The sequence below is a fragment of the Nylanderia fulva genome, unplaced genomic scaffold (genome assembly GCF_048542155.1).
Source record: "Nylanderia fulva isolate GAGA-0341 unplaced genomic scaffold, ASM4854215v1 Scaffold3, whole genome shotgun sequence".
Lineage (NCBI taxonomy): Eukaryota > Metazoa > Arthropoda > Insecta > Hymenoptera > Formicidae > Nylanderia > Nylanderia fulva.
The window spans coordinates 358,074-384,596 of NW_028190368.1; the positions used below are offsets into that span (position 1 = coordinate 358,074).

General features: G+C 38.2%; 1 protein-coding gene and 2 long non-coding RNA genes across 5 annotated transcripts in view; 1 reads left to right on the plus strand and 2 right to left on the minus strand.

Annotated features, from left to right (window-relative positions):
• Rpb8 (DNA-directed RNA polymerases I, II, and III subunit Rpb8) overlaps positions 1-26,523 on the plus strand; it is a 61,675-nt gene that overhangs the window by 23,547 nt on the left and 11,605 nt on the right. The window contains exons 1-3 of one of the 3 annotated variants that reach the window (XM_029306805.2): positions 2,242-2,720; positions 5,223-5,306; positions 12,845-13,025. In XM_029306805.2, the coding sequence (XP_029162638.1) occupies positions 2,690-2,720; positions 5,223-5,306; positions 12,845-13,025 (296 nt within the window). In that variant the 5' untranslated portion in view covers positions 2,242-2,689. Of the gene's footprint in view, positions 1-2,241; positions 2,721-5,222; positions 5,307-9,249; positions 9,923-12,844; positions 13,026-26,523 lie in introns of those variants that run through there. The other 2 variants (XM_029306744.1, XM_029306661.2) reach the window with 2 other exon arrangements.
• LOC146722540 (uncharacterized) lies at positions 5,917-8,794 on the minus strand. The gene is made up of 3 exons (XR_014925046.1): positions 8,561-8,794; positions 7,140-8,466; positions 5,917-6,200 (listed from the first exon to the last, which is right to left on the minus strand). It is a non-coding gene; the product is annotated as an uncharacterized LOC146722540 (long non-coding RNA).
• On the minus strand, positions 12,540-13,239 carry LOC146722541 (uncharacterized). Its single transcript, XR_014925047.1, has 2 exons — positions 12,801-13,239; positions 12,540-12,627 (listed from the first exon to the last, which is right to left on the minus strand). It is a non-coding gene; the product is annotated as an uncharacterized LOC146722541 (long non-coding RNA).

Genomic DNA, 26,523 nt, shown 5'->3' on the forward strand with positions numbered 1-26,523 from the left:
TATAATCGTATTCTCGTACTTTTCCGAGATTCCGTTTTCCGAAATTCCGACTGTCATGCGACGGCACCCTGAAGAAAGTCGAGAGGAAGCAAATGTTGAAATTTAAAAAGCGACATTCAACCCCAATCGACGATATCGCCGGATTGGAACTCGAATCGCGTTTTCACGCGAACGCTCTACAACAAACCAGAAAGGTTACGAGGGTGGGAAAGAATGGAGCACGGAAAGAAGAAGAAGGACAAAAAATGAATAGCTAGCCGAGCAAGGTAACCGCAGACGAGAGCGAGAACAGGGCGAAAGAATAAAATTCTTTCGTCGAACGGTAGCTGAAAGAAGGGGAGGATAAGATAGGACGACTAGGGTGGGAAAAAGGACTCGGAGTAGGCGGAGTAGTAGGTATGTCGACGGCGGTGTAGTATGGGGGATAAGTGCATTGCCATCCCTTTCGTCCTGTGCATTGCGGGGATGACCGACTATGCTCTCTCTTTTCTCTCCCCTTAATTTGTAACAACTCCTTAAAAATTAATATACATATAAAAGGCAATAAGAGCTATATAATTAAGTTTTTTCATTAATATTTATTTGTGGAAAAAGATTTATAACATAAAATATTAGACAGAAATAAATTCGAACGTTTCGGTTGCCTGTTTCAATCTTCTTCGGCGCATCATTTAAAATTAAAGATTAATAGAAATTAATAATCAATTATTCATAACTGTCAATATAATAAAACTATACAGAAACACAGTTATTCGTATAAAACTACGTCAAGCTATTTTTTTTAAAAACGAAATTAACGCATTTTTAAAGCATGAGCATTTTTATATATTCTATTCCTCGAATCGTCATTCTATGCAATTGTCGCGAAACAGATCTCTCGCTAATTGTTCGGTTGCGAATCTCGACAACAGCAATTAATATGTCTATAAAATCATTGTATACGAAAAATTAATTGAGTTAACATCTATTTAATATGTGCTTACTTCTGTCAGTCTTGCATTGTTCATCAAAACAAGCGTTAACATTGTCGGTAGTTTGCATAGAAGTTGATTTACTGTTTTAAATTTGATGTACTTGAAAAGGGCTGCAATGACAGCCGAAACGTTGTTGTTGTATTTCAAATAATTATTTATAATAAATTATTGCCAGTCTGGTCGACTTTAAACATTGAGGAGTGGTTTTTTACGAAAAATTAATATTGAAAGACAAGTAAATTAAGAAAAATAGACTTACAATTAAATCGAGTAAGATATTATATTGTGACGTGAAGGCTTTCGGATGTTGATTGCTCGAGGTTACAATAACGAATGATTTTTATCTCTCGGAGAGACGACCACACAACGGAGAAAATAGTTAGTTGTTTATATTTTTCAACTTTCATATTTTTACGAGAATATAAGAATTAACATAGATTTCTTTCGCGTTTTGAGGGAGATCGCAAAATCGCTTAGACCAAATTTCGATTTATGATTATGAAATTATATTTCTAGCGTTGATCTACTCTCCGTGTATCCGCAGCGATTAAAATGGAATTCACCTTGAGATTAGATCGATTTCTCTCGCATTCTCGTGCAACCGGGGATCCATCACCAAATCTAACAAGCGATATACAATTCAAGGATTTTCTTAACTGACTGATGTAGATAAATCTACGACGATTTTAAGAAGACGTATTGAGTTTTAACTTTCAATCGCTAATTAACTCGCGTTAATCTGATTTGTTTGCATTTCATTTAATCTTGGAAAAATTAAAATAAAACCTAATCCTGGATCTATCTTTTAATATATCCAGGTAGAAAAAGCTCAGCCGTCTCCAACATTTTTTCGCTAAAAAATATTTCTCTCTCTCTCTCTTCTGAATATATTCGAGTTTTCAAGCTGTCAAAGTTGTCGATGCCCACTCGAGCCCCCGTGGTTATCAATTTTCCCTATTAATATATTAATGAGGAGAGAGACGGAAAATCGATAATCTAGACCAAGTTAACGCAGACTGTCGATATAATAAAAAAAGCTCGCTTTTATGTCTGTTTTCATCCGCCTCCCGTTGGACGCAACATCAACATGAATTCATCCTCCAAGTAGGTGGAGAACGAGGCGGAGGTGTTGGTGAACCGACGGCGAGAGGGAGGATGCATCCTCCACTCTCTCCGCACTCGGGGGTGGCACGAGCCGCTCGGAGGGCGGTCGCCCTTTCCCGAAAAGAGGGGAAGCGGTTCGTTGGAAAATTTACGCCGGCAATGGATGGGACCGTAAAGGTCGCCGTTGCTGATGTTTCTCCTCTTAGGCGCCATCATCGTTCGTTTGCTCTCTTCTCCGCAAGGGTTGCCAGCTGAGAGCAACGTCAGCAACGGGAGCAGATCCTAGTGCGATTCAGGGTTAGCTACGTGCTTTCTCCACTGTCATGGACTCTTCTGGAGAAAGAAGAGGTGGGGGATGAAGTAATAGTTTTCAATGGCGGAGTATTTATATAGTTGTAGTGCAATTGTAGAAATTTGAAATAATGGAACAAAGAGAGATTAAAAGCGGAAGGAGGCAAAGATAGAAAAGGGAGGGAAGATGCGAGACAAAGAGGGCGGAATCAGCTGGGGAGAAGTGTGGAGAATAATGCGTGGGCGAAAAGAAAGGAGGTGCGTCGTGTCAGTGCGTATATATACTCTTCCTGCTTCCGTTCTTCTCCGGGGATCCCTAGATGAACGAGCGATGGAAAGCGGATTACTCGTGTGAGTAGCTCTGGAAATCATTTCTCATCACGGCGATATATATGTATATATTCCCGGGAAATAGTAGAGAGCAACGACGCGTTTTTAGAACGCATCTATTTCCCAAAAGAAGACGCGGTCGACATTTTTCGCACAACCATCCTGAACGTCCGCAGGATTTTTTAGGAGCATGATTCAAATTTTTTTTTTAATTTTTATTAATTTTTTTACATTAAATATGCAACAATAATTTTTTTATTGATATTTTTTAAATCATCTTTTTAAAAGATATTTTTAAGAAACTTAATGAAATAAACATTAATAAGAATATTTGTCAGTCAGCTCTCCTGTTAATGAAATAAAGTATAAAAGAAAGAAAGATTAGCGAATTTAGTGAAAATGATAAATTTCAAAAAATGTTTATAGGAAAAATGGACTCTTATAATATTACATAATTGGATGAATTTTTGGAGCACGAAAAGAAGACGCGGTCGAAATTTTTCGCAACCATCCTGGACGTTCGCGGGATTTTTTAGGAACATGATTCAAATTTTTTTTTTAATTTTTTTACATTAAATATGCAACAATAATTTTTTTATTGATATTTTTTAAAACATCTTTTTAAAAGATATTTTTAAGAAACTTAATGAAATAAAATGTAAAAGAAAGAAAGATTAGCGAATTTAGTGAAAATGATAAATTTCAAAAAATGTTTATAGGAAAAATATTACATAATTGAATGAATTTTTGGAGCACGAATAAGAAATTACATCAATTTATATGATAAAACAAACTTGTTTACATTGGATTTGTATTGTATATATGAAAATGTGCCGTCGAACAAATATATTTCTCCTCTCGATCGCTCTCGCCCCTGATTTTCGATTTACGGTGCTGATAATTCGCTCCACGACCGGTCGGGATCACTCGTGGCGCGTCAGAACGACATCGATATTAGATTATCGGGCGGGCGGTATCGCACACATCGACACAAATCAATATCGGATACGAACCTTGGATCGTTCAAGGATATGCGTAATAGGGACATCGAGGCCCGCGACACGTGTAACTCTCGCAATCCAATCATCCAATTATTTGTGTCACGCACAAACGAATTGATCGCTGAAAGAGGATACCTCCCCCGTATATGAAGAATATTGCGCTTTACGCTGTTAAAATTAAAAAAAAAAAGTGAAAGCTCTCTGGCGACGCGTGCGCTTTTTCTACCGGGTTCGAATTTCGAATTTTTCGAACAAAGTGATATAGCGTTATTTAAAGCGCAATGTGTTATTTGAAGCGTGTCGAGAGATATTTACGCGAGGCTAATTTTAAAATTAATTACGTAAGCTACCAACCTAAAAAAAGATTTATCTTACGGGTAACATAAGCGGAAAAAAATGCAATGCCTTTGTTCCTTGCGTGCGAGAAGTTTCGATACGATTCGTGACGCGAAACAACTGCATTTGCAAATTTATCATACGGCTCCCGATGTATTCTTATCCTCTCACCGATGACATTCTTATCTGCTCTAATGCCTACACATCGGCAGTTTCTTTGAAATATGGCGCGTTTCTGCTGTTTTAAATATTGAACGTTGCAATTTTTCTCAGCTCTTATTTCTGCATTTTTCATATATTACGGTTGCAGTTTATTATGAAGTTTTTTTCTTCAGGTTTTCACCCTAGCATAGTTTTCCTCTTACATGGTGATAATGTATATAATAATGTATATAATTTTCGCGTCGTGATAACGTGTATATAAGCTGCAAAATAAATTTCAAAAATTGACGGAAGAAAATAAGAAAAAACCAGAGAATCATTAACGTGTTTTTCTAATTATCATTATTTTTTATTAATAAAATCTTATTTTATATTAATTTTATTTTTTGAAGACGTTGAAGAGGTTGGGGAAAGGATCTCTGAAGAACAAAACGAATGCAAAATTGACAAAAGCGACTAATTACCATTTAATGTTTGAATAAAACGTTAGAAATATGATGATTGATTTAACTAGCAAATTTCTATACAACGATGAAGAGGTAAAAATGACTGAAATAAAAATGTCAAATGTAATAATTTATTAACTCGATTGAATTGCATAGTTATTGCGGCATTTTGCTGTGTGTAAACACTTTTGTCTGTAGCCGCGCTTATACGCGATCTTAGTCGACGACTCGGCGTCGACAAAAATTCTTCATTATCGAGTTCGGAATTAACTCGACACTATTATCGCTCCAACGAGCAGCGATATGGCAATAGGCGAGTCCAACTGCTTTTTCGTCTCGAACGAATATCAAAAGCGTTTGGCAGTTGATACGAGAGAGAAAGAGAGATTTGGCAGCATCATAGGTAAAAGATATACATTTTCGTGTACGCGTTCACCGATAATATTGCGAATTGAAAGCGCGTCTGCGAGAAAATGAATTTACGAGTCATCTCGTAATCCTCGTGGTCGTATAATTAATCCGCTCAATTGTAACGGTGGATTATTTTTAACGATATACGCTTTTTTTGTGATTTTCAGTGAGCAGACTGCACTGCGAGTCCGAGTCCTTCAAGATGGATCTTATTTTGGACATCAACAGTTGGTTGTATCCTATGGATTTAGGTGAGTCTTTCATTATATAAGTTTTTCTTACAGATCCAATTCAAACGGGCATTATACAATATTACTTTCCATAACCGCGCCATATATCGATCATTTTTTTATTTTCAATATGCTTTTAATTTCACATTTGTTCCACCGTTTTATATATCTTTCATTCTCTCTACATTGTCCTCTTTAATTATGTTTTTTATTTTTTTTTTTCTATTGTGAATATTCATTGTATGTTAAATTCTTTTTTGCATATAACTAGAAGAACATTTTTCTCCTTTATATAAATAAATACATAAATAAATTATTATCAAACTAACTGTTTCCGGCTACGAACGACCGATATAAAAATTGCAGTATCATATTATATGTTACAATATTGCTCTTGCGACAACAAATTCAAATACATATCAAATATGACATGGCATTATATCCATATAATATAATTTTAAAAAATTCCGAGAAGGGATAACAAATTTCTTGAGAAGAAATGGTTTCTTGCAATTTTGTAAAAAAAAACTCGTATTCCACAGAAAATATATGATTAATGAAAAATGTATGAAGAGACTTGAATATATTGTTTAAAGTTACGTATACATAATTTATACATATTTACCTATATATTACAACGTTGCTGCAACTATAATATGTGCAAAGTAATTCAATTATTCAATGTCATAAACTAGTAAAATTTGACAATTATTCAACAGTGTAAGAGATTATACGACACATTGTGTGTTCTATCTATGTTTTCGCTGCGATGACACGTTATTATCTCAAACTATATTTTGCTCGGAAATCTATTCGACGGGGAAATAGAAAAGTTACGCAGTTCCTTTCTTTTGTGTTACAAATGTGCGTAAGGTTGTAATTTCCGATCGGGTCGCCTGTGTATTTGTCATTTCCCTGAAACACAAAAGCGCATTTCTTTCTCTTGATCTCTCATTTCATTTTTTAATTTTTATTGTAACGAAAAGTATATTAAAAAATCAAAGCTCTACTTTTTATTACAAGTGACTTCGAGAAGTGACAGTAAAATAAAAGTTATATATATGAAGCAAAAAGTTAGATATGAAAACCATTGTTAAGTTCCATTGTTAGAATTATCCTTGCTGAAGAGAAAAAAGACTTTGTGACTTTTCTCATGCATTTATGAAGTAGAATAGAAAAAAATTTACATTATTTTTTATCATAATTAAATTTTTTGCCATTCAAATGATTCTACATGAAACGCATATTTATTAGATTTAACAAATAAATCGACAAAAGTGTATTCGGATCGTAAAAAAAATTAATCGTAATTTATATAATTGAATATTTAATTAATCGCAAGCCTTTTGAAACTTGATCAATTTAAAACAATTTTGGCACGGTCCGCGCGATTACATTTTTTCATATAGCTATTACTGCTAAATTTTTAAAATAGGTCCGACTTTTTTCGATAATCGAAGATGCGCAAAGGATTCTCAGATTTCAGATTTATAAATGCAATTGCAATTTGGGGTTTACAAGCGGATGTTTCAAAAACTTTGTTTCCGGTCTGTTTCTTGAATGTTGAAATTTTATGTTAATAATAATCTATGTAAAATCTACGAGGAAAAATTTTTTAAAATAAATCGTCTTCAAATGAAATCGATTTTTTTAGTTGAAGATTTAGAAAAGATTTCGATATTAAATACATATATGTGAATAAATATCATTTATATTTATACATAATAAAGTATTTGGTATTTTGAAAGACTAATATACATACATATAGTCAAGTTCTCTCTCTTTTATTAGTACAGACAATTTGTCAACCACATATTCCGACAATGGAGACATTCAAATTGACCTTTCTCTTACCTTGAATAAAAGTAATGTGCATTTTCTAAATTTTTGGCAAAAGATATGTGGAACCCGGTTGACGTTTCTCTTATTATTCGTTATTTTTTGCTCTGACCGTATTTCGCTAACGCAATCTTCCATGTTTATCTTCTAAACTATCTCCGACAAAATTGCGAAATGCTTGAAAGTTTGTGAGGTTTGCAACAATATATTGTTTACACGCTGGAGACTGCAAATACGTTGGCCAAGATTAAATAAAGGTTGCGGTTGCATCGGCAACCCTTCCAATATCTCCTTACTTATATGAAGGACATATTATGATTTCATCTTCAAGCTCTACTCACGACCAAGTAGCCATTTTTTCTCCGAAAAGTTTAAATAAAATTGTCAGAAGTTTCATCGTTGTGATTATACTTTATAAATCTTGGAAAGTGTGTGCATATAATTTGTCATATTTATATTTAATATTTTTACATATTTTAATTTTAATTATAATTGACATTACAATTATTCAATTATTCACATCACTTTTTATTTATATAAAATTTGTTCCTTATTACATAAAATGAAATCCATCTAATGCAATTACCAATTTAATACCATTTAATATCGTCGAGAAATTCTATATCGATTGCTTTTTATTATATATTTATAAGAAATGATCCTTTTCCTTTCTCGAAATGAAATTGACAAATATTGTGTAAAGTGAAAGCAATAGATTTTTCTCGTTTCCTCTCTCCCTTTCAATTCACCCCCGATGCTGATTCATACTTTTGTCCTTGGAGAAACGGTGTGAACCTTTAGCGATTTTTTTGTCCGAAGCCACCATCTTTTCGCTCGTTCGGTTCGTATCGAAAACACGATGACGCGCGATTTATCGTCGGGCTGGCTAGCCATCTTGCCTCACCGAGCACGTTGCGTCTCGCCGGTGAACAGCGATTAACGCTGCCTCGTCTCTAAACTTCACCAATGGGAAGTCGGACTGACCGAGACCGACTTCGAGACTCGCGTCTTGACTCCGCCTCTGGATTACCGATGCGACCGCGGTGATTGGTGAAGTTTGGCCGAACTAAGGGCGGCATCGTCTTATTTCGCTCAAACTACTCATCTCAGCCTCGCCGTTCGCGAGAAAAGTGTGTTATTCCGTTCCCCAGAGTGGACTCGAAACGGAAACGGAATCGAGTCTATAATAGAGATTCGAGAGCGTATTAATTGAATATTCATGACGAATAATCCGCATTTCTGTCTCGTACAGTCTGCAATTTATATAACTAATGATGGAATTTCAAATCGAGTCTGACATATCCGTCATGAATTTCGAAACATGTTACATTGTACCCCCACTCTGCAAAAAAATATGCACAAAATTACACAAAATGTAGATATTTTCATTGTTCATCGTGCAATTTTACACCTGTTATTTCCGCGATTTAACATACCATTTATAGTGCATCTCTTATACATATTTAATCAAAGTCGGAACGTGAAAAATCAATCGAAATAGAATACGTTGCGATGAATGATAAATTGTACAAAAGAAGGTATCGTATTCATATCACATCACGCATTCTTGGACAAAATCGCGCGCGCGCGCGCTTTTCCATGTATATATTTACAACGCGCGTTTGACATATAGAAAGATAAATAGATAGGGGCAATTGTACATGTATTGTAATACATACAAGTATGTACATGCATATACATATGTGCGGGAAAGTTGGCTATAAGGGCCAGGCAGGCGAGTCTCTCCGCTGTATTGACGCGCGGCGTTCAGGCTTGCGCGAGATGACGCAATCTCCCTTCTCCCATAATATCACGCGCACACACAGTTGCGCGCGCGCGCGCGCGCACAGTCCGCCCGTCCTCTTCCTCCCCCCTCCCCACCCTTCCGCGAGCCACACGTTCCGCCAGCTCAGCTGCGCGCCCCACTCCGGCACTCCCTTCCGCAGGCGCAGGTTTGTCCGTCCGCGCGCGCGTCTCGCCCCGCGTAAAGCGCCCACAAGTTCAATGCCAAGGTCAAAGCGGCCACGACTCGTAGCCGTGTCGGTCGCGCCGCGAGCGCGCGCGATACTCGTCCGTCCTCAAGGAGGAAGGAAAGGCGGCGGGCGTGAGTGCCCGTATCGTGAGTGTCTCTCTTTTTACTCGCGTACGTTACGTCTCTTCCTCGACGACGGGAGAGAGTGAAACGTCCGTTGTTCCACTCTCTCTCTCTCTCTCCCTCCCTCCCTCCTTCCTCTCTCTCTCTCTCTCTCTCGTCTTATCAACGAGCGAGCGAACCGAGTTTCGTGCACTGCGCGACGTTTAAGTGCCGTCGTAAAGTCTCGCAGAGTTCGCAAACTCTGCTCGAACGCGTGTGACGTCGTTCGTCGAAATAGACGAGCGGACATTTTGAATTTCGCGACAGCTGCGGAGTGCCGAGAGAGTTCTGTCGGATCATCCTGAAATTTCACGAGCGGACACTTTCAAGCGCGATGTCGAATCGTGGAAATTTTGAGGAATCTCCTCTTCTCTTCCTCGTCGCTCGACGACGACAGATAGGCGAAGCGGGGGCGTCGACGACGAAAGGGACGAAAAGGAGGAGAGGAGAGGATAGTCGAGTGCGCGAGCGAGAGTGCCGATGAATCTGTGGTCCCGTGAATCTCTTTCTCCTTACTCTCGAGCGTGCAAAAAGGCAAGGTCGTACGTGGCGAATATACATATATATCCGGCGCCGAATACGAGTCTCGCCGAGTCGAGGTACGGCGTCACCGGCCAAGATGGCGGCGGATTTCGGACAGGACCCGGACGGACGCTGCGCCGAGGTAAGCCGCATCGTTGTGTGTCGGGGGATCTCCCCAACGCGCGTGTATATACGTATATACATCCATCGCGCGCGCCGTCCTGTCACGCGTTATCGATTTCGTGGGAGGGTCTCCCCTCCTCTTTCGCGCCAGAGAGAGAGAGAGAGAACCAAAGCGATTCTCTCAAGGTCATCGTCGTGAATCGCGCGCCTCGTCCTCTCTTCCCGGTTCCGCGTTAACCGATCCTTAATTGATCGAATTAGTCATTGGGACCGGGATAATACGTAATTTACTCTCTTTTTTTTTTTTTTTTATTCGGTTTATCTGCTTATTTAGAACCGTCTAAAAAAAGCATATATTTCGTTCTCGTTTTTTATTTTTTCTCTGAAAATTGCGACGTATTTGAAAACAATGAACCTTCGACAGTTTAACGTCGAGATACCAAGGCTTCTCGTGTGTTCATTCATCGGACATGGCGTTTCGGTTGAATGAGGGTTAATTTAAGCGCGAGATATTACCGCGCGACGCACGACTGGATGATCTATAGTAGCCGCCGCACTATTACGATGTGGCAGCATTATGATGTAAGCTCGGCTTACGTACCCGTGTACTCTTTGTGAGAGAGCGGTGAGATCAATCGTGGCCGGTTTTCCCCGATTCTCCCGTTCGCGCTGATAACCGCAAATTCAGCGTTCAAGCGAACGTGCATATTTTTTTTTTTTTTTATCATCGGAGAATGGAAGTTTATTTATTTTATTTACATCGCGATGATGTGACAAAAGGTGAACGTCGACGTAAATAAATGTGATAAAGTTGAAGTAAAAATATGAGAGAAGTATGTATAAAAAAAAAGGAATAAATTAGAAGCGAAGACCTGGTCGATTATTTATTTTGTTTGCGTTTTTCTCGCACGCAAATATCTTGATATTTGCTCGTGACGTGTTTGGATGTACGATCTTCGCGACGGCGGCGGCGCCGACAATGTAATATCGATTAAAGCCCGCACTACACCTACCGTGACGCGTACTTAACCTTGACCTTGCGTCCCGGGTCTCTCTTTACATATCGCTCCGATCCAGGGTTATATATGGGAACGACAGGGATATCTTGTCGCGCTAACCGTGCGTAAAATTTCACGTATTTACGTTGAAATGTCATTTGTCCTCCGAGCGAGTTGAAAAGTTCTCTTGCATGGAACGCGAGAGAGAGAGAGAATTATCTTCTATTTTGTTTAATATTTTTATTATACGTTCTATAATAAAATCCATGTATTTAAATTGACGAATTTATTAAATGCGAGGTGGAAAATTATTTTATCAATATCGAACTAATGGGCTCGAATTTTTATCGAGAAACAGAATTTAAGTCTACTTGTTATTACTTGCAAGTTTCTAAGATGTGCGTGAAATAAGTAAACTGTTATATTTGTTCTTTCAAGCAAGGACTTTTGTTTCAAAATTTTCCATTTCCTTATCTGCTCCAATTTCGCTCTAATAATGGTACCTTGCGACCTCCTTTTAGCAACTTCTATTTCTGTTCTCTCTCTCTCTCCCTATACATCGTATATCTCTCACTTTTATGTCTCGCTTCCTCTTTTTCCGGTATCGATCTCGAATCGCAATCCCGGAAGAGTTTAATTCGCGCAACAAACTTAATTTCATGTGTCAACGAAGTAAATTACATTTTGACACATTAAAAGCGTAGGTATCTGATGTAGTAGACCTATCTGTGACAATTACAACGTGTAATTTTTATCGATTCTCTTAATCTGATTTAACGATATTGATTTAATTTAAACCAACAATCTGAGTTTCTCTTCTTAATATATAATACGGTCATTAATATTTTGCCATCCGAATAAAATTTCACAACTCGAGACTGGAAATTAATTTAATCATCTTGAGATTGATTCCGATTTTTACACTTGAAGTTTCATAAAAATCTTATTTCGCGATTGTGTTAAACTTTTATTTTCTCAATTTCAAATAAATCTGGGTCGCGCAGTCGGAGAAAAACACGTAATAATTTTTTGCGCATCATCTCGCTTATAAATGCATAAAAATCATACAAATATAATAAGCGTGAGCAAAATTACGAATGACACAAGTTTTTATTAATCGACAACTGCTTTTATTCTTTCCGCAAGTCAATATTAGACTATACATTTTGAAGATTGCAATTGAAGAATTTTGGAACAAAGAGAAAAGACTCGCTTCTTTCGTTTTAATTGATCAAGTTCCAATTTGTAATCTATATTTTGCAACTTGCTAACGAAGACGCTCACGAATATCGCGTAATCTTTATCGAGAAATATCGCAAGCGCGGATAAAAAAAGAGAGCAGATCTCTGGTTTTGCAGAAACCAGCTGCACCCGAGCAGATGCAGCGCGACTGATGCAACCGCTGATGCAGCGATGTGGGTTTTCGATGCATTCGCGCGAACGCTATTATTGGACTTGGCAATTCCGTCATTTCGCGATGGCATGTCGACGTTTTTATTTCTTTTTTTTTCTTGCGTTTGAAGAACGTCGAGATTGCGCCGTGTTCAAACGTACGTCGATGTATTATGCGATGTAGATAAAATATGCCGTATTATCCTATCGCGAAGTAATGAACCGGCACATTTTTCCTCCATCGAGTCTCTCGCGCATTTGACGATCTTCTCAGAGTGCTACGAGAGATTTTTATTTTTCCTCGCAATCTTTTTTCCCTTCTCGGGAATTGAATCTAAAAGATATATAATGAGAAAAAATATGATTTCTATTTATTTGTATCTCACTGCAATAAAGTGACACTTATTACGCTAATTAATGCAAATCAGCAAACATTAAAAATATATTTTGATATAATTATATATTTTTTTAATTAAAAGGGTATTTTTAAATGAGGAGCGACCGTACTCGGTATAATTCTTGCGTGTAACAAAATATTATTGTGTATTCAGGTGACAAGTTCCGTCTCGTGTTGGCGACGACATTACGCGAGGATGGATATCCAGATGGTAACGAATGGAACCCTATAGAGCAGGAGGGTGGTTCCAGGGCGGATAGCTTCGAGTACGTCATGTCCGGCAAGGTGTATCGGATCGAAGGCGATGAAGCTAGCAATGAGCCCAGCAGCAGACTGTAAGTAGCCTTTAGTAATTTTCTCCTTTTTATTAAATGCGTAAAAGATCAGTCTCGGAAATCGATGGTTTTCTTCTATTGGATAAATTTGATGTATTACACAATCAATTAAATAAATTAACGATGTATAAATAATTAGCAAACGCGCATACATACTTTATGATTAATTAAAGGAAACATTAAAATTATAAAGAACAAGAATTAAATGAAAAAAAAAAATCGTTCACCTAGATTGATCTTGATTCATTTTACTGACTTAGGAGAGATTTAAAATTCGTTGACATCACACCACAATTTTCGGCACTGTGCGATTTTATGATATTGATTCGAAATCTCTTATCTTTGGTTTACAAAACGTGCGTAAGATAGGCAATGATAATCAAATGAGGATGGTTTTATATCGATAAGAGAAAATAGCTTATTACGGCGTCATGGTATCTGATAGTTTACATGACGTGATCTGAATAATACAGAAAATTTTGACATAAATTATTCATCGTTTTTAATTTTGGAATATGCAAAAATATTTCAAGTTTTATTTGAATGATATAATTGTAAGATGTTTTGAGTTATAACATTATAGACTTTTTGGAGTAACAATTTTTTTATTTATACAAAATAAATAAAAATAGATTTGTATACACAAACTTGTTGCATAGTGTCTAAAAATTGTGCGGTGTAAATGCGAATCCACTTGTTCCATGTGTCCGAGCAGAAGCAAGATACTAGTATATTATAATACGAAATTAAAATGCGTTGCGTATGCAAATGAATGTCGAAGCGTCATTTTGTATGGTTTGAAATGACATTTTCAAACGGGCAAAGACTATTTCGCGTTGGTGCCGAATTTATCTCCTTGTTTCTGCTCGGACATACCTGTACAATATACAAGCACGGTGGCCCGGCATATATCGGGTGTGTACACGCGTCACGATGTGTGACGTCGTTCGAACACGACGCGCGACAGACTTTCTGCTGTGTGATTTCCTATTGGCTCGTTTCCAAGCGCTCTCAATGAAGTTGCTCCGAGTTGCTCTCCGCGCGAGCTTCCGAAAACAACTTTCTGCGCCGCTCGTAAAGAAATTGGCTCCTCGTTCGGTTATCGCTCTAAACAAAGGTCTCTCGACCGGAGGCGATCCTATCAACGTATACGCTTACGACACGATGCTCGTTCTTACATAATTAATCGCTGGCGAAATGTAGGAACATTATTTATTTTTTATTAGCCTATAATTTTATAAATCAGTAAGAATACGATACTACTTGTATCAAAATGGTATTTAAACATAGTATATGCAATGTGTTTGATTTTATTAAAAATAATAGATTGGGGGAAGAGTGAAAAAAAACTTAGATTTAAAGAAAATAGTATAGATGAAATGGTGATCAAATAAAATGTAAAAGTTATGGTCGTTGCGCAAATTATATGATACGCAATTGTCTGAACCTTGGCACGATTGCCCGAGTACGCCGAAATAGTGCGTCATCGGGCTAGTGGGCCATTTTTAGCTTCGTCATTCACGAACTATGGACCTACAATTTTTTTCAAACGGGCAATACCGTTTGACGATTTGTATATTTCCATCGATAAATAAACACTGGCGAACGCTCAAAAATCGTACATTTTGCCAACTAAAAGCATTATTTAATAAAAAAATTCTGAAATTCTTAATATACAGCATATACATATTACATAGTACGAATATGTCATCTTAAATAATGCATTTTCAATAAAATGACATAAACAGAGATTGTCGTAAAAAAAATAATCATAAAATATAAAAATGTCTAGCGGTCAGGGAAATCTGGAAAACCAGGCATTGCCAAGGAATTTTATAAATCTGAAATTGTCAGTGAAGAGTCAGGAAATTTTTCTATTTATCTGGATTTTTTTTACATTATTCTACATTTGTCTCGATAATTTGAAATTTTTTATTAAATAAATATAAACTTCTCCTCGACTCCCAGCATGCTAATTTTTTGTGTCGTTCATCTACAGCGGTGATTATTAAATCAGTTTGTAGTGACATATGTTTCGATTATCGTACATAATGCAGATTGTATAATTGATTAAAATTGTTGTTTGTTTTAACTTCCGAACCTTTTCGTTGTTGACAAAAATATCTCGAGGATTTCATGAATTAACATTTAATTGATTGATTGCATAGATATATGCAAATTATATAAATTTGCAAAAAATAATACTAAGAAATGCGGGAAAAGGATGAATTTCTGATCTTGGAAAAAGTCAGGGAAATTTTGTCATCGAGTCTGCTGGACACTCTGAGGCTCCGCGAGTGTTGGGCCTGTCGCATTTAAACGCGTCGAGCGAAATGCTGAATATTATAATACGCGATAACCCCGCGCTTTGACCGACTTATCGCGTTGACCTTGGAACATGGCCGTGGCGTCGCCGCAGGTTGTGCTAGCAGTGCGCGCAAAACGTGCTTCTCTCTCTCGCTCTGTGTTGACGCTATTAAACGATAGAACGCAGCGTCGTAGACGTCGCGATAAGAGATAACGGCAGCACGCACGGTGTATGTATACTCGAGTCCACGGAAACGGTGCTTCAACTTTAAATCGACAATGCGCGTGGTCTGTTTTTATCGAACGCGACACGTCATTTTCGTCAACGCTTCTCCTCGTCGCGCTCGAATCGTTAACGACTTAATTATGTATCTCATTTCGCCTTCCTCGCGCAGCCTGAAGGCTTTCCTCGACTGAGAGTCTCGTATGATGTAATATAGGATGTTGACAGACCATTTTTATACACAATGTTTAATCTGGCAAGTTGGAGCGGTAGGGTGAGGAGGATTAATTCTCGCGTCTGGCGGATATTAACAGTGAACAGAGATGCACATTGTGTGAGTATATCACACAAATCCCTTCTTTCATTTTGCTTTTGCGACATCCTATTATTTCCTTTACGCTTTCTATACCTCATCCGTGCTATATTATTTAATCCGCATTCTGATTCATCTTTTAGGCATTGAATCTCCGCCGAACGTGTTTACGAAAAATGTTGTATACGGTTCGCGATTCGATAACTGAGAAGAAAAGAATAAAGGTACGAAATTATCGTACATTAGCGTGCCAGATCTTCATTTTTAAGGCTGTAAGTGAATGCGTCAGAGAGACTCAAGACGCATTCTTCTCGGTCGCTTCCGTGCCATGTCTCGGCTCAAGGTTGCGCAAGTAGAATAACGTCATGCGTAATCAAACGAGTCTGCGCCACATCAAATGTTTGTTAATGATACGCGGTAATTGCTACGATAGTTTCTTATTCCTCTTTATTCTTATGTTTTGCGAACGAGCGTTCGATCGCAGATACGGAGAGACTAATGTCATTATTTTTGCTGGTATTTTTTCGATATTGAACAGGAATATAATATAATATAATAAGCAGTTGTGTCAATATGCTAGATCGTTTAGTTTCTTTAGCGGAAAAATAATGATTAAACAAGTTACCGCACATTCGCATATTAAAGATATAATAACTGTACATATACATATATTGAATATGTATTGTTTTTCTAAACTACTTTAGAAACATTATCACATTGATGAGGGAGAGGAGGAGAAATAAGTATTCCTTATGGATCTATATCTAAGGGTAATCCTACTTGTGGCTTATTCGAGTGATTAGATGATCAAAATCATTCCGAAGTTGGTTCTCCACTGAAAACATTTCCGATATATCTGAATTTACAAATGCAAGATTATTTCGATGAAATCGCGTCGGCTGGAAGAAACATATACGTGAAAGGAAATCGATTGATCTACTGAACTATTTGATTTAAAGTCAGTGATACCAGTGTAACAACATTATAATTGTGCAATGCAGACGGACGAAAGCAATCGGATGAGCCACAAGTAGTATCATCCTTAGATGTAAAAAGTCATTAGAGGTATAATAAACAATTGGACATTTTTTAATCTCTGGTTAATTCTGTGGTAGAACTGATCCCTGGGATCTCTCGCATAATCAGAGGCGTATCGTATGATGCGGGAAGGATGGGGACATAAAAGAAGCTCGATCGATAAGGAGACATTATGTTTGCGCGATACAGGAGAGAGACAATACGACGTTTCGCGTTGAGATATAAGCGTTGTTGGAAGAGCCGGGGCATCGCGTGACGATTACACGGCCATTAGTTGGTCGGTAAAAGCGGTAAGGCACGTAGAGATCCAGCGGAACGAGCTTTCGGAGGACAGGGAGCCACTCTGCGTTCACTCGGTAGGTAATGAAGCGGGTGAACACAGCTGGTGGTATCTCAGTTTTCTGGGGGCGTTGGCAACCCGTTATCCGGCTGGCAAAGGTCGAGAGAGAGAGAGCAAAAAAGAACAAAAACTGCGAGCTCTTGAATCAGAAAATCTCCTTATCGGATAATTCTATTACCATTATCGATCTCCCGTCGAGATATCGGGGGAAAAATCGAAATTAGCTCGTACTCGAAGATAAATTGAAGAATTCCATCCATGGATATAGAAATGTCCGATTGAAGATATTGTTGTCTACAATCTCTGAAAGAAACCGTCACTTGCTGTCAAATTTCTTGACATCGGTACAAGAACGGGATTGTACATTTGACAGATTTGACAGATTGAGGAAGCGTTTATCGTCGTATAGAAACATCGATCGTTCTCTCCGTATCTCGCGCACGCGGATTAACCTTTGCAAATAATTATCGGAAACGATATAATTTGAGCTAGAACTTGTCTGGCGAATGAATGTTCGACGAAAAGTTTCGACGGTCGAAAACAACGTTATAATTATACGTGTCACGAGTTGATAGTTTTTCGTTGGTACCGCGCTCGCTCGTTCATTCGGCTCGTCTACGAGGGGCGTGACAGCTGGGGAACGAATTATTGATCGGAGCAGAGCTCGAGACCCCGGAATGAATATAGTTAATATCCCGGCGACGTCGGTATACCCGCGCAGATACACACGCATCGTTTTATCGCGTCTTGTCCTTAAAGAAAATCATTATGCAATCGTCATAATGCATCCTTATTGCTTTTCGAGAGTCTTTGATTAGTCTTTGACAGTCGTAGTATTTTTGCATTGTTTAGAGTTCCGTTTGGGTGATGTAATCTTCTATTAATATCATTTTCAAAATATTGAAAGATCTAATACAAACGATATATAATTGCGAATGTAAATTGATTTTAAATACGTCACGCTTAACGTCATTTGATCAGAGTCAAAATGAAATTTAGTCTTGATCTTATCGGAGGTTTCGTCTGAATGGATTACTCGAACTGTTGATAAGTCAGCGGAGGACCTGTAGCGCAAATTTGTGGTAGATGAGTCGAGAGGATGCGGACTCGGCGAGAGTCAGCTGATCAGGATTAGTGCAGGCGCGTGCGCACGGTGGGAACGCTTGGCGATTGGTCGATACCTCGACTAGGACGCGCAAGGTCGTCCGGGCTGTCAAAATCAGCTGACGCCGGAACGACCAATCAGCTGACGCTCGAGCTTAGAAGAATCTCCTCCGGGCACCGCGTCGAGTTTACCAAGTTCTACTTCTCACGGCCATCTCATTTTTTATCCAATTTTTTTTACCCTTTATACGTGAAAACTCGATTTCCTAATTTAACGATGAAGACAGTCTCTGTTATTTTTTGTTTGTTAATGTCAATTATTTATGTGTAATTGAGAGTCTTATAATTAATATTTTTCTGAAACTCTAAATGTATAAGCTTGATTTCTTTATACACTTTTTCTGTACTATAAATGTACGTATTTCTGAAGTTTCTGATCTAGAAAAAAATCGGAAAAAGCTACTAAGCTTTTATCAATTGTCACATGGCCAGCATACATATAATTTAGAATACATTATTTTTGCGATAAGATTATAATGTATTGCTAATGTATCAAGAGTCCAGATCAAGCAATTCTTCAGATTAGAGCAAATTCTTTATAATCAAATATAAATATCATACTTAGAGAGAATTTAAATTTTTAAATCAATTTTGTAGCATCAGCATTAACGAGCTTTAATCTGCATCTATTACAGTCTGGTTACAAACGCGAGATTTACCTCTTGAATTACACGTAATTTTTCAAGTATCATGCGTATTTCAATCGCGTCATTTCCAAATTATGCTTTTAGCTGATGGCTCTTCTTCTTCGTGAGTCATGTCGGTCGGCCGTTTTGTTCATACACATTATAAATTCCTCCTAATATCGCGAATGGCAGCCACACTAGGACCGAGCCACGGCGTATATATGTATATACATATATCGATGTACAGCCGGATAGTCGACGGAAAATTTAACCGCCACGTCATCCGACGTTGCGCCGTAGCGGAGAAAACTCGGGCGCGGACGGGTAAAACTGTCACGCGTAAGTCCCGACGTTACGTAAGGCCGCCTGCCGAAATTGCATTTTTGGCGTCCGATGTGCAAAAACATTTCCTTCTTTTTGTCCACACGCTCGGAGGAAGCGCGTGTGCGCGTCATTGGCACCAAACGATATCACGTATATATTATACATCTGCGAGAGTAGTCTCGCGCTGGTCCGCGATATATTCGGAGCAACGACGTTGCAATCGGCCTCAAAACGCGCGACCGGGTTTTAACCCTTTCGCGGCTCTCTGTTTATCCGTGCCAGGAGATCTCGATTCATTTGGCCGCCTTCCGACGATTCGGTTGACGTTTATCGTTTTGGCTAAACGGCGTTCAAATGCACAGCTTATGTAATAATGTCGAGATTTTATAGTGTCCGGAGATGTATGCACATACGCGAGTCAAATTTAATTCAAGTAAAGTTCAAATATTCATTACTTTCAATTTCTCTATTGATCGCACGTACTGCGTGACATTTTTTTTACAATGATGACATATGTGTAATGTGAAAGTCGCGATGTATAACTCTTCGTCAACTTGTTATGGTCACATTTTTATTTTTTCTCTTTCATAAATTATGTAAATATTGTGGAATGCTAATGTAATTAAAAATGTATTTCTGAATTGCACGTAATAGCAGTTGGAACTAGTATACTGATGCTAGTTTTTATGAAAATGTGTAATATTATAATAAATGTAATTTAATATACCTTTCTAGCAAAATCATCAATTAATCTTACGTGATTAAATTTTTTACTCCAAAATTAACGATATACTTGCTAACGATTCTTATAATTATTTTAAGAAATTATCAAATAAAAGAAGACACTTTATGAAATGGAGAAAAAAAAAGGATCTTCCATTCGAAACAAATTATTTTATAAAAATTCAGCATTTCATAAATACACATATAAACCGAAGAAATTTATGCTAATTGTTGTTGAAGATGGCCATAATAAATTGACGAGAGACGTTGAGAGGTAAAAGTTCTTGTGCATCCGATACACGTCCTGAAATTTCTCATTTTAATCTCTTTAACGTCAACGTGATGGATTCAAGCGAGAAGATGGCTTTTTTTCACTAAAGCATATTTGCAGGCTCCGAGCGGCTGCGCTGACCCGTGAAATGCATCGCGATGCATGCACATGCACATCGCGCTGCAGTGGTCGCGCGTTCCTCGCGAACTCTCCTGTAGCCTTGTACTTTAGAGGTTGCGAATATATAATACGCGCGTACGTACGTACGAACGAGGAAGGGAGAGCCAGTCATCATCACGTAACGCGTGCATTACGTAATCGCGCCGCGCGTTGTTGTGTTTATCAACAGCTGATTTCATTTTCGTGGGTGCTCTATTTAAAACCCGTTCCGAACTAACTCTCTTTCCCGTTGCTTCATGAATATTTATCAGACTCGAGGAAAGACTTTGTGCGGGTCTTGATAAATTTGTCAACGACATTTCTCTTAATTGCGGTATGTATTTGTCTAATTGCGCGATTGTTTAATATATTAAATAACTCGCGTTTATTTTTTTTAAATCGCAGTGTCTCATTTCATTCTTACTTGACATCTGAAATATTATTAGGTTCACTATATTTACACAAGAATTTAAAATTGCATAAAATGAAATACTAGGATGATTTGTTTGTTAAATATAAGAAAATAATATTTATGTAACGTATGTTACATAAATATTATTTTGTGCGAAGAAATTTCTCCCGTAGAATATAAATAAATGATAATGAACGTTATATAAAGATACACTATTATTATCATACATGTTATGTTGCATGTTAACATTTTAAAAAGCATTGTGTTAATTAAGAACAGCGGGACGCGTTACAAAAATATTAGCAAAGCATCAAATAACGTTGCGTTATAACATTCGCGAGCGATGCGACGACTCTACGTCCAATCACGAGCGTTTAAACTGATGCCAACGTCATTCGCTGTAAAAGGGGAGCCAGGCCGAGTTACTAAATTACGTTACATTAAAATATCTCGGGTGGTTGGAATCAAGTTTTATTTTAATAAATCCGCTCCAAAGAAAATCGCGCGATTACAATCGCATAAACCAGAGTGCGCACATTAAAATAACTTATTTCACGTATAATTTAACAATATGTACTTTTGCACGCACGAAAAAACATGAAAAATGTAGTATAATCGAAAACAAATTAGTACCTACATGTGCATAAGGGAACTCGATTACACCGCGAGAGAGTTAAATATATACGCTATAAAACGTGAAAAAGGTCGACTGGATGATTAATCCAACAGATTAATCGCAAGAAAGCGATACCTCTTGTGCGCAGGTAATTTCCTTTTCCGATACCAAATGTGGGTGTTTTACCGAGTCGCCGCCAACACCCTCGCAGGCACTCTCCTACCCAGATGCGAGCCCCAGGCTCCGTCCGGTTCCCAGGGGTAACCCAGTTTCGTTTCCCCTTGGAATCGGCCCACACCTGCCTGGCAAACGCTTCCCTCTCGCGTCGCACACCTACGCATGTGTGTTGTTTGCCACGATCTATATACATAACATTTACAATTTTCACGATTCTATATTATTTCAACGCTCGCACGTGTCTACTTCATCGGTTAGCTCGATAATGTTTGTTATCGTGTGTAACGAGAAATGGTTTCTCCAAGAGAGGTCGCGCTATTAAGGTATTTATTCGCCGAAGAAATATTTTATGATACCACCGTATGCCCTTTCTACACCAAAGAATAATCCTACTTGTGGCAAAAACCATATACCGAAGTTGATCTTCAAGCGTTCCAACTGAAAAACATTTACGATTGAAAACCAACTTCAGAATGATTTTTGATCGACTCACTGGAATCAGAGTCGCAAGTAGGATTATAAGAAAAATTTGACGGATATATAAGACAGTACTTTGAAAAATGATTGCGTTCGAATGTTTGCACGTTCGGAAACTTGATGCGACAGAAAATTGAGAAGAGAATGTAGGGTGAAACAAAGGGGTTAATAATTTTCCATCTCGCTCGTCTATATTCTTCTCACGCGCGCGCGTTTGATTGTTCTTCCGGTGGCAAGGTTTCGAGAGCACGAAGAACGCGTATATGTATGCATGAGTACATACATATACGCCTGTTGATAAACGCTCACACGCGCATCCTCGCCGGGACCGGGTTCCTGGGAAAAGGTCAGACAGTCAGAGGCTAACCTAGTGACTGGAATTAGGTCAACCCCTGACGGGGACCGTTCCCCACTTTCCCGACACACGGAAGAGTCCAACGTTGCTGCATTCAGGTCAGGTTCCACGCGTAGCTTCCGGCGTCACTTCAATCGGAAGAGAGACAAAAATTAGTTATTTTTGGAGCGCGTCATTACTCTGAAAGGCGTCCCTTAGTTAAGGCAATTGATTAAGAGCGATCGAGGTAATTGTAGACACACGGGGATCATATTTTTCAGCGATGATGGGTTTGAGTTTTTATGATATTCTTGCCAAGTACGAGAATATAGTTTAAAAGTTGTAGAAAATTGATTGGAGTTGAGGAAACAGGAAAGTTTTCTCGCTTGAAAGAAAAAGTTGGATTACTGTTATCAACGCATTAACTGCAACGTTCGGAGTCGGACGATCCCATTTCGGGACGATATACTTTATAGATGCGTGGATCAGCGAGCATACCGAATCATTGTAGCGAAAATCCTCTTACGATCGTCCGACAATTGGACCAGAAGGCCGTCCTTGGCCCTTCCTTCTCGCGCAAAATTCGTCCTTTGATGTTGCTCAAGGTCGACGAGCACGAGTGCGCTCGTCTATATCTATTGCCCACACAGATGAGAGTAAAAGCTGATTACCTCGGATCGATACGGCGTCCCGTTCCTCTCTTTCCGCCTTCGCTATCCCCTAATTTTCGCTTCCTGCTCCGACCGAGATTCTCGAGATAGCGAGAGGAGACTCTCGTTAGTGCGAAAAAAAAAAAACATTTTTCCACTTGTCGTTTAAAACGACCTTCGAATTTTAAAACCTTCAAATTGTGATTTTTGTTTCTTTAGATTTATGCTGATAAGTGTACAGTTCGAAAGTTGCGATGCTAAGAAACATTTTTGAAATTTCATTCGCGATTTATTCTTTGAACGTTTCAGAGAATGATAGATTTTTCAATAGACTTGAAAATTCAGCTCTTCTTGCTCTAGAAAAATATGATTCGCACCCAGCGGGACATTTATTCTCTGAAAGATCCGTCAGATAGAGCATAGATGAAATATTTGAATAGAACGCTTTGGATATAATGCCGAATGGTATAAAATTTCGACGTGTCTCGACTATAGATGGATCGTTCTCCATCTCTCTTTTTCTCTCCGCACGCATAATTTCCAGAAGTAATCGTCGTGAGAGAGGAAGAGGGAAAACGACTACGTCATACGTCAAGTGGATTGCCATATAACGGTGACAAATATCAATCCTCGCGCGATTAAGAGGAATTATACGAGCTGTGCCTCTCCATCAGATATACTAGCAGGCCTCATTCGCAGATGATGCCTCAACGAAGCTCGTTGAATCTGTCGTCTGTCTGACGCATTTACGCCAGGTTTTACGTCTCGAAAAACTTTTCCGTCAGATACTTTCTTCGTAATTCGGAAAATTATTTTATTACTTTTAGTTTTTGTCAGCATTTTTGTACATTAATTTCATCGCTATCTTATTAATCTTATTATCTATCTTATTAATTATATTATTGATTGTACACGCAGAGAATTTAAATGAACCTGAAAATCATGGTAATGGGAAGAATTTTATGCGAGTTTCTCTAATTAATCGAACATATTTTATATCTTATTGGTAGATACTAATATTTTTTATTGTGGCAAAAATATTCCATATTGTCCCATGATTTCCAGGATAATTCCTAAGCAAAAATTCTCTCTGTCTCTATATCATTTAGCATTGTTAAGTTTGACAAATTTGCGCGTAATTGAGTTCGGTGATTGAGGAAGTAAAATTTCACGTCGCATTCTAATTTTAAATGGATAATACATATTAAAATATTATCTTTTTCTTCCGAATATCACTTGGTAATTTAAAAAAAAATAACACAATTGGAAATCTTCTGTTCATCATCCAAGTATCAACGGTGCTGGGATGTCTGACCACTAAAAGTCATATAACATTAATTACAAGGATGAACTTAACTTTTATATTTTTTATTATATATAATTCCTCCCACTCGTCATCATGTTTCGTCCATTCGTTTTATTCACACTTCTCTTTATTCTTATTACAGTTTACCTACACAAAAATTAGAGCTACCTAATACTGTATTATTACAGAGAGAGAATTTTCTCTTACAATTTACCCTGAAAATCATGATAATCATGATAATCATTTTACTATGTGCATACATTATTAATAGTTTTTAATGTGGTAAATATTAATCAGAGAAACTCGAAAATTCTTATACCAATATTGTTCCACGATTAACGTAATTTTCAGGGTAAATTCCAAGAGAAACTCTTTCTGCGTTACTCTTATTATTGTCGCACGTTGATATTATTATACTATTGTTTTATCCTCTTTTCCCTTTTTTGCACGCGCACCCGCACATTTGAGGTCCGAAATTTCGTGACATTGAGCGGGCGAATTACGGACTCTACTTTGTGGACTCTACAGTGGAGCAATCGCGTCTACGCGCCCCGACTGCCACGTGTTGCTTCAACCCCCTTATCCGCATTTGCGGCGTGCCCGACATACAAGTAGAAAAGTTGCCGCGTGTTTTCGCCAGGAACTTGCCTTTCTAAAGAGCTTCTCGACGTGCGTAGAGAATATATCGTGATTGTTCAAACGAGATCAAAATTTCGATCGGGGTGGAAAGTCAATGTCATCCTTATTGTGATAATGTTAATATTTTGCGTTGGATTATGTCCATGTAAATTAGTGCTTTGTAGTGCATTTTTGTCCTGAAAGATATATACGTGTGATATATTGAAAAGAAACGTTGTGTATAGAATAGCGATACATTTAGCGAGATCTTCCATTCGCCTTTTCGATATTTATAGGGAACTTTTTCGTTATTATGTTATCTATTATACAGCATATATATTTTTGACTTGATTTTTAAGTTCTTTTCTCGCATATACGCATTACGCGTTTGGCTAGTCTGTTCGCCAAACAACGTTTTCGAATATCGCGCCTTTGTACGTTGCGCCAAGACAGACCGTTTCATTGAATTGTCACCAAGAAAAAAGATGTCAAATCTAAAATTCTCGGTGTCAACGAAATTTCAACCGCTACCGTTCGTTTAACGTTCTACCTTTGAAAGCGCTTGCAATTATAATAAATGCTGCGTACAATCAATCGACTGCGTGTTCAAAGCGTAAGCCGAGAATGGCTTCATTATATGCGCACTGCATCGGATGACGTAGCCAAAGTAACGTATTGTGCACGCGGCTCTCAATTACGCAACATTGATATTTAGTCTGACTAATACGTCTATCCTCTATTTATGCGTCTACCGCATCGCGGAGACTCATCGTGTCGCGATTAAAAAAAAAAAAAAAAAAAAAAGAGGAAATTTTGCGAGAGGCGAGTTTTATTGAATAACCGTGACGGGATAAATTGACAGATTAAACAGCGAGATAATTTCACAGGTGCAACGTACGAACAATCCAAAATGACAGATTCTTTTCGCATATAAAGTACTACGTATTTCATACATGTTTTTCAAAATGCCTATTTAATAATAGCCCCGAGAAATGTCTAATATGTAAATTCGAGTACGGCGAAGAAGCACGTCAAACGTCGTGAAGCTTCACTTCCTCAGGCTCTCCTTACATAATCAGTGCTCGCGTTTGATGGTCGGCCGCCATTTTATCTCCCTCTCTCTTTCTTTCTATCTCTATCTCTCTATTCATACATATATATCGAATAGTAGAAGAGCTTCCCGGTTTTCAACGATAATCGACTCTCTCGAGTGCGCGTGTGTAGGTGGCGTAGGAGGATACGAGAGGTACAGAAGGAGAAGGAGAGTACGAAAGAGAGGGAGGCCAAAGGTGCCTCCGCGACACGCGAGATAGTGGGGAGGGCCGACCCGATCGCGTTTAGAGGGTGGTGGAGGGATGAAGAAGAGGAGAGAAGCACGGGGACAAACAGGCCGCGACCGATCGAGAGAAACGGAAGAGCG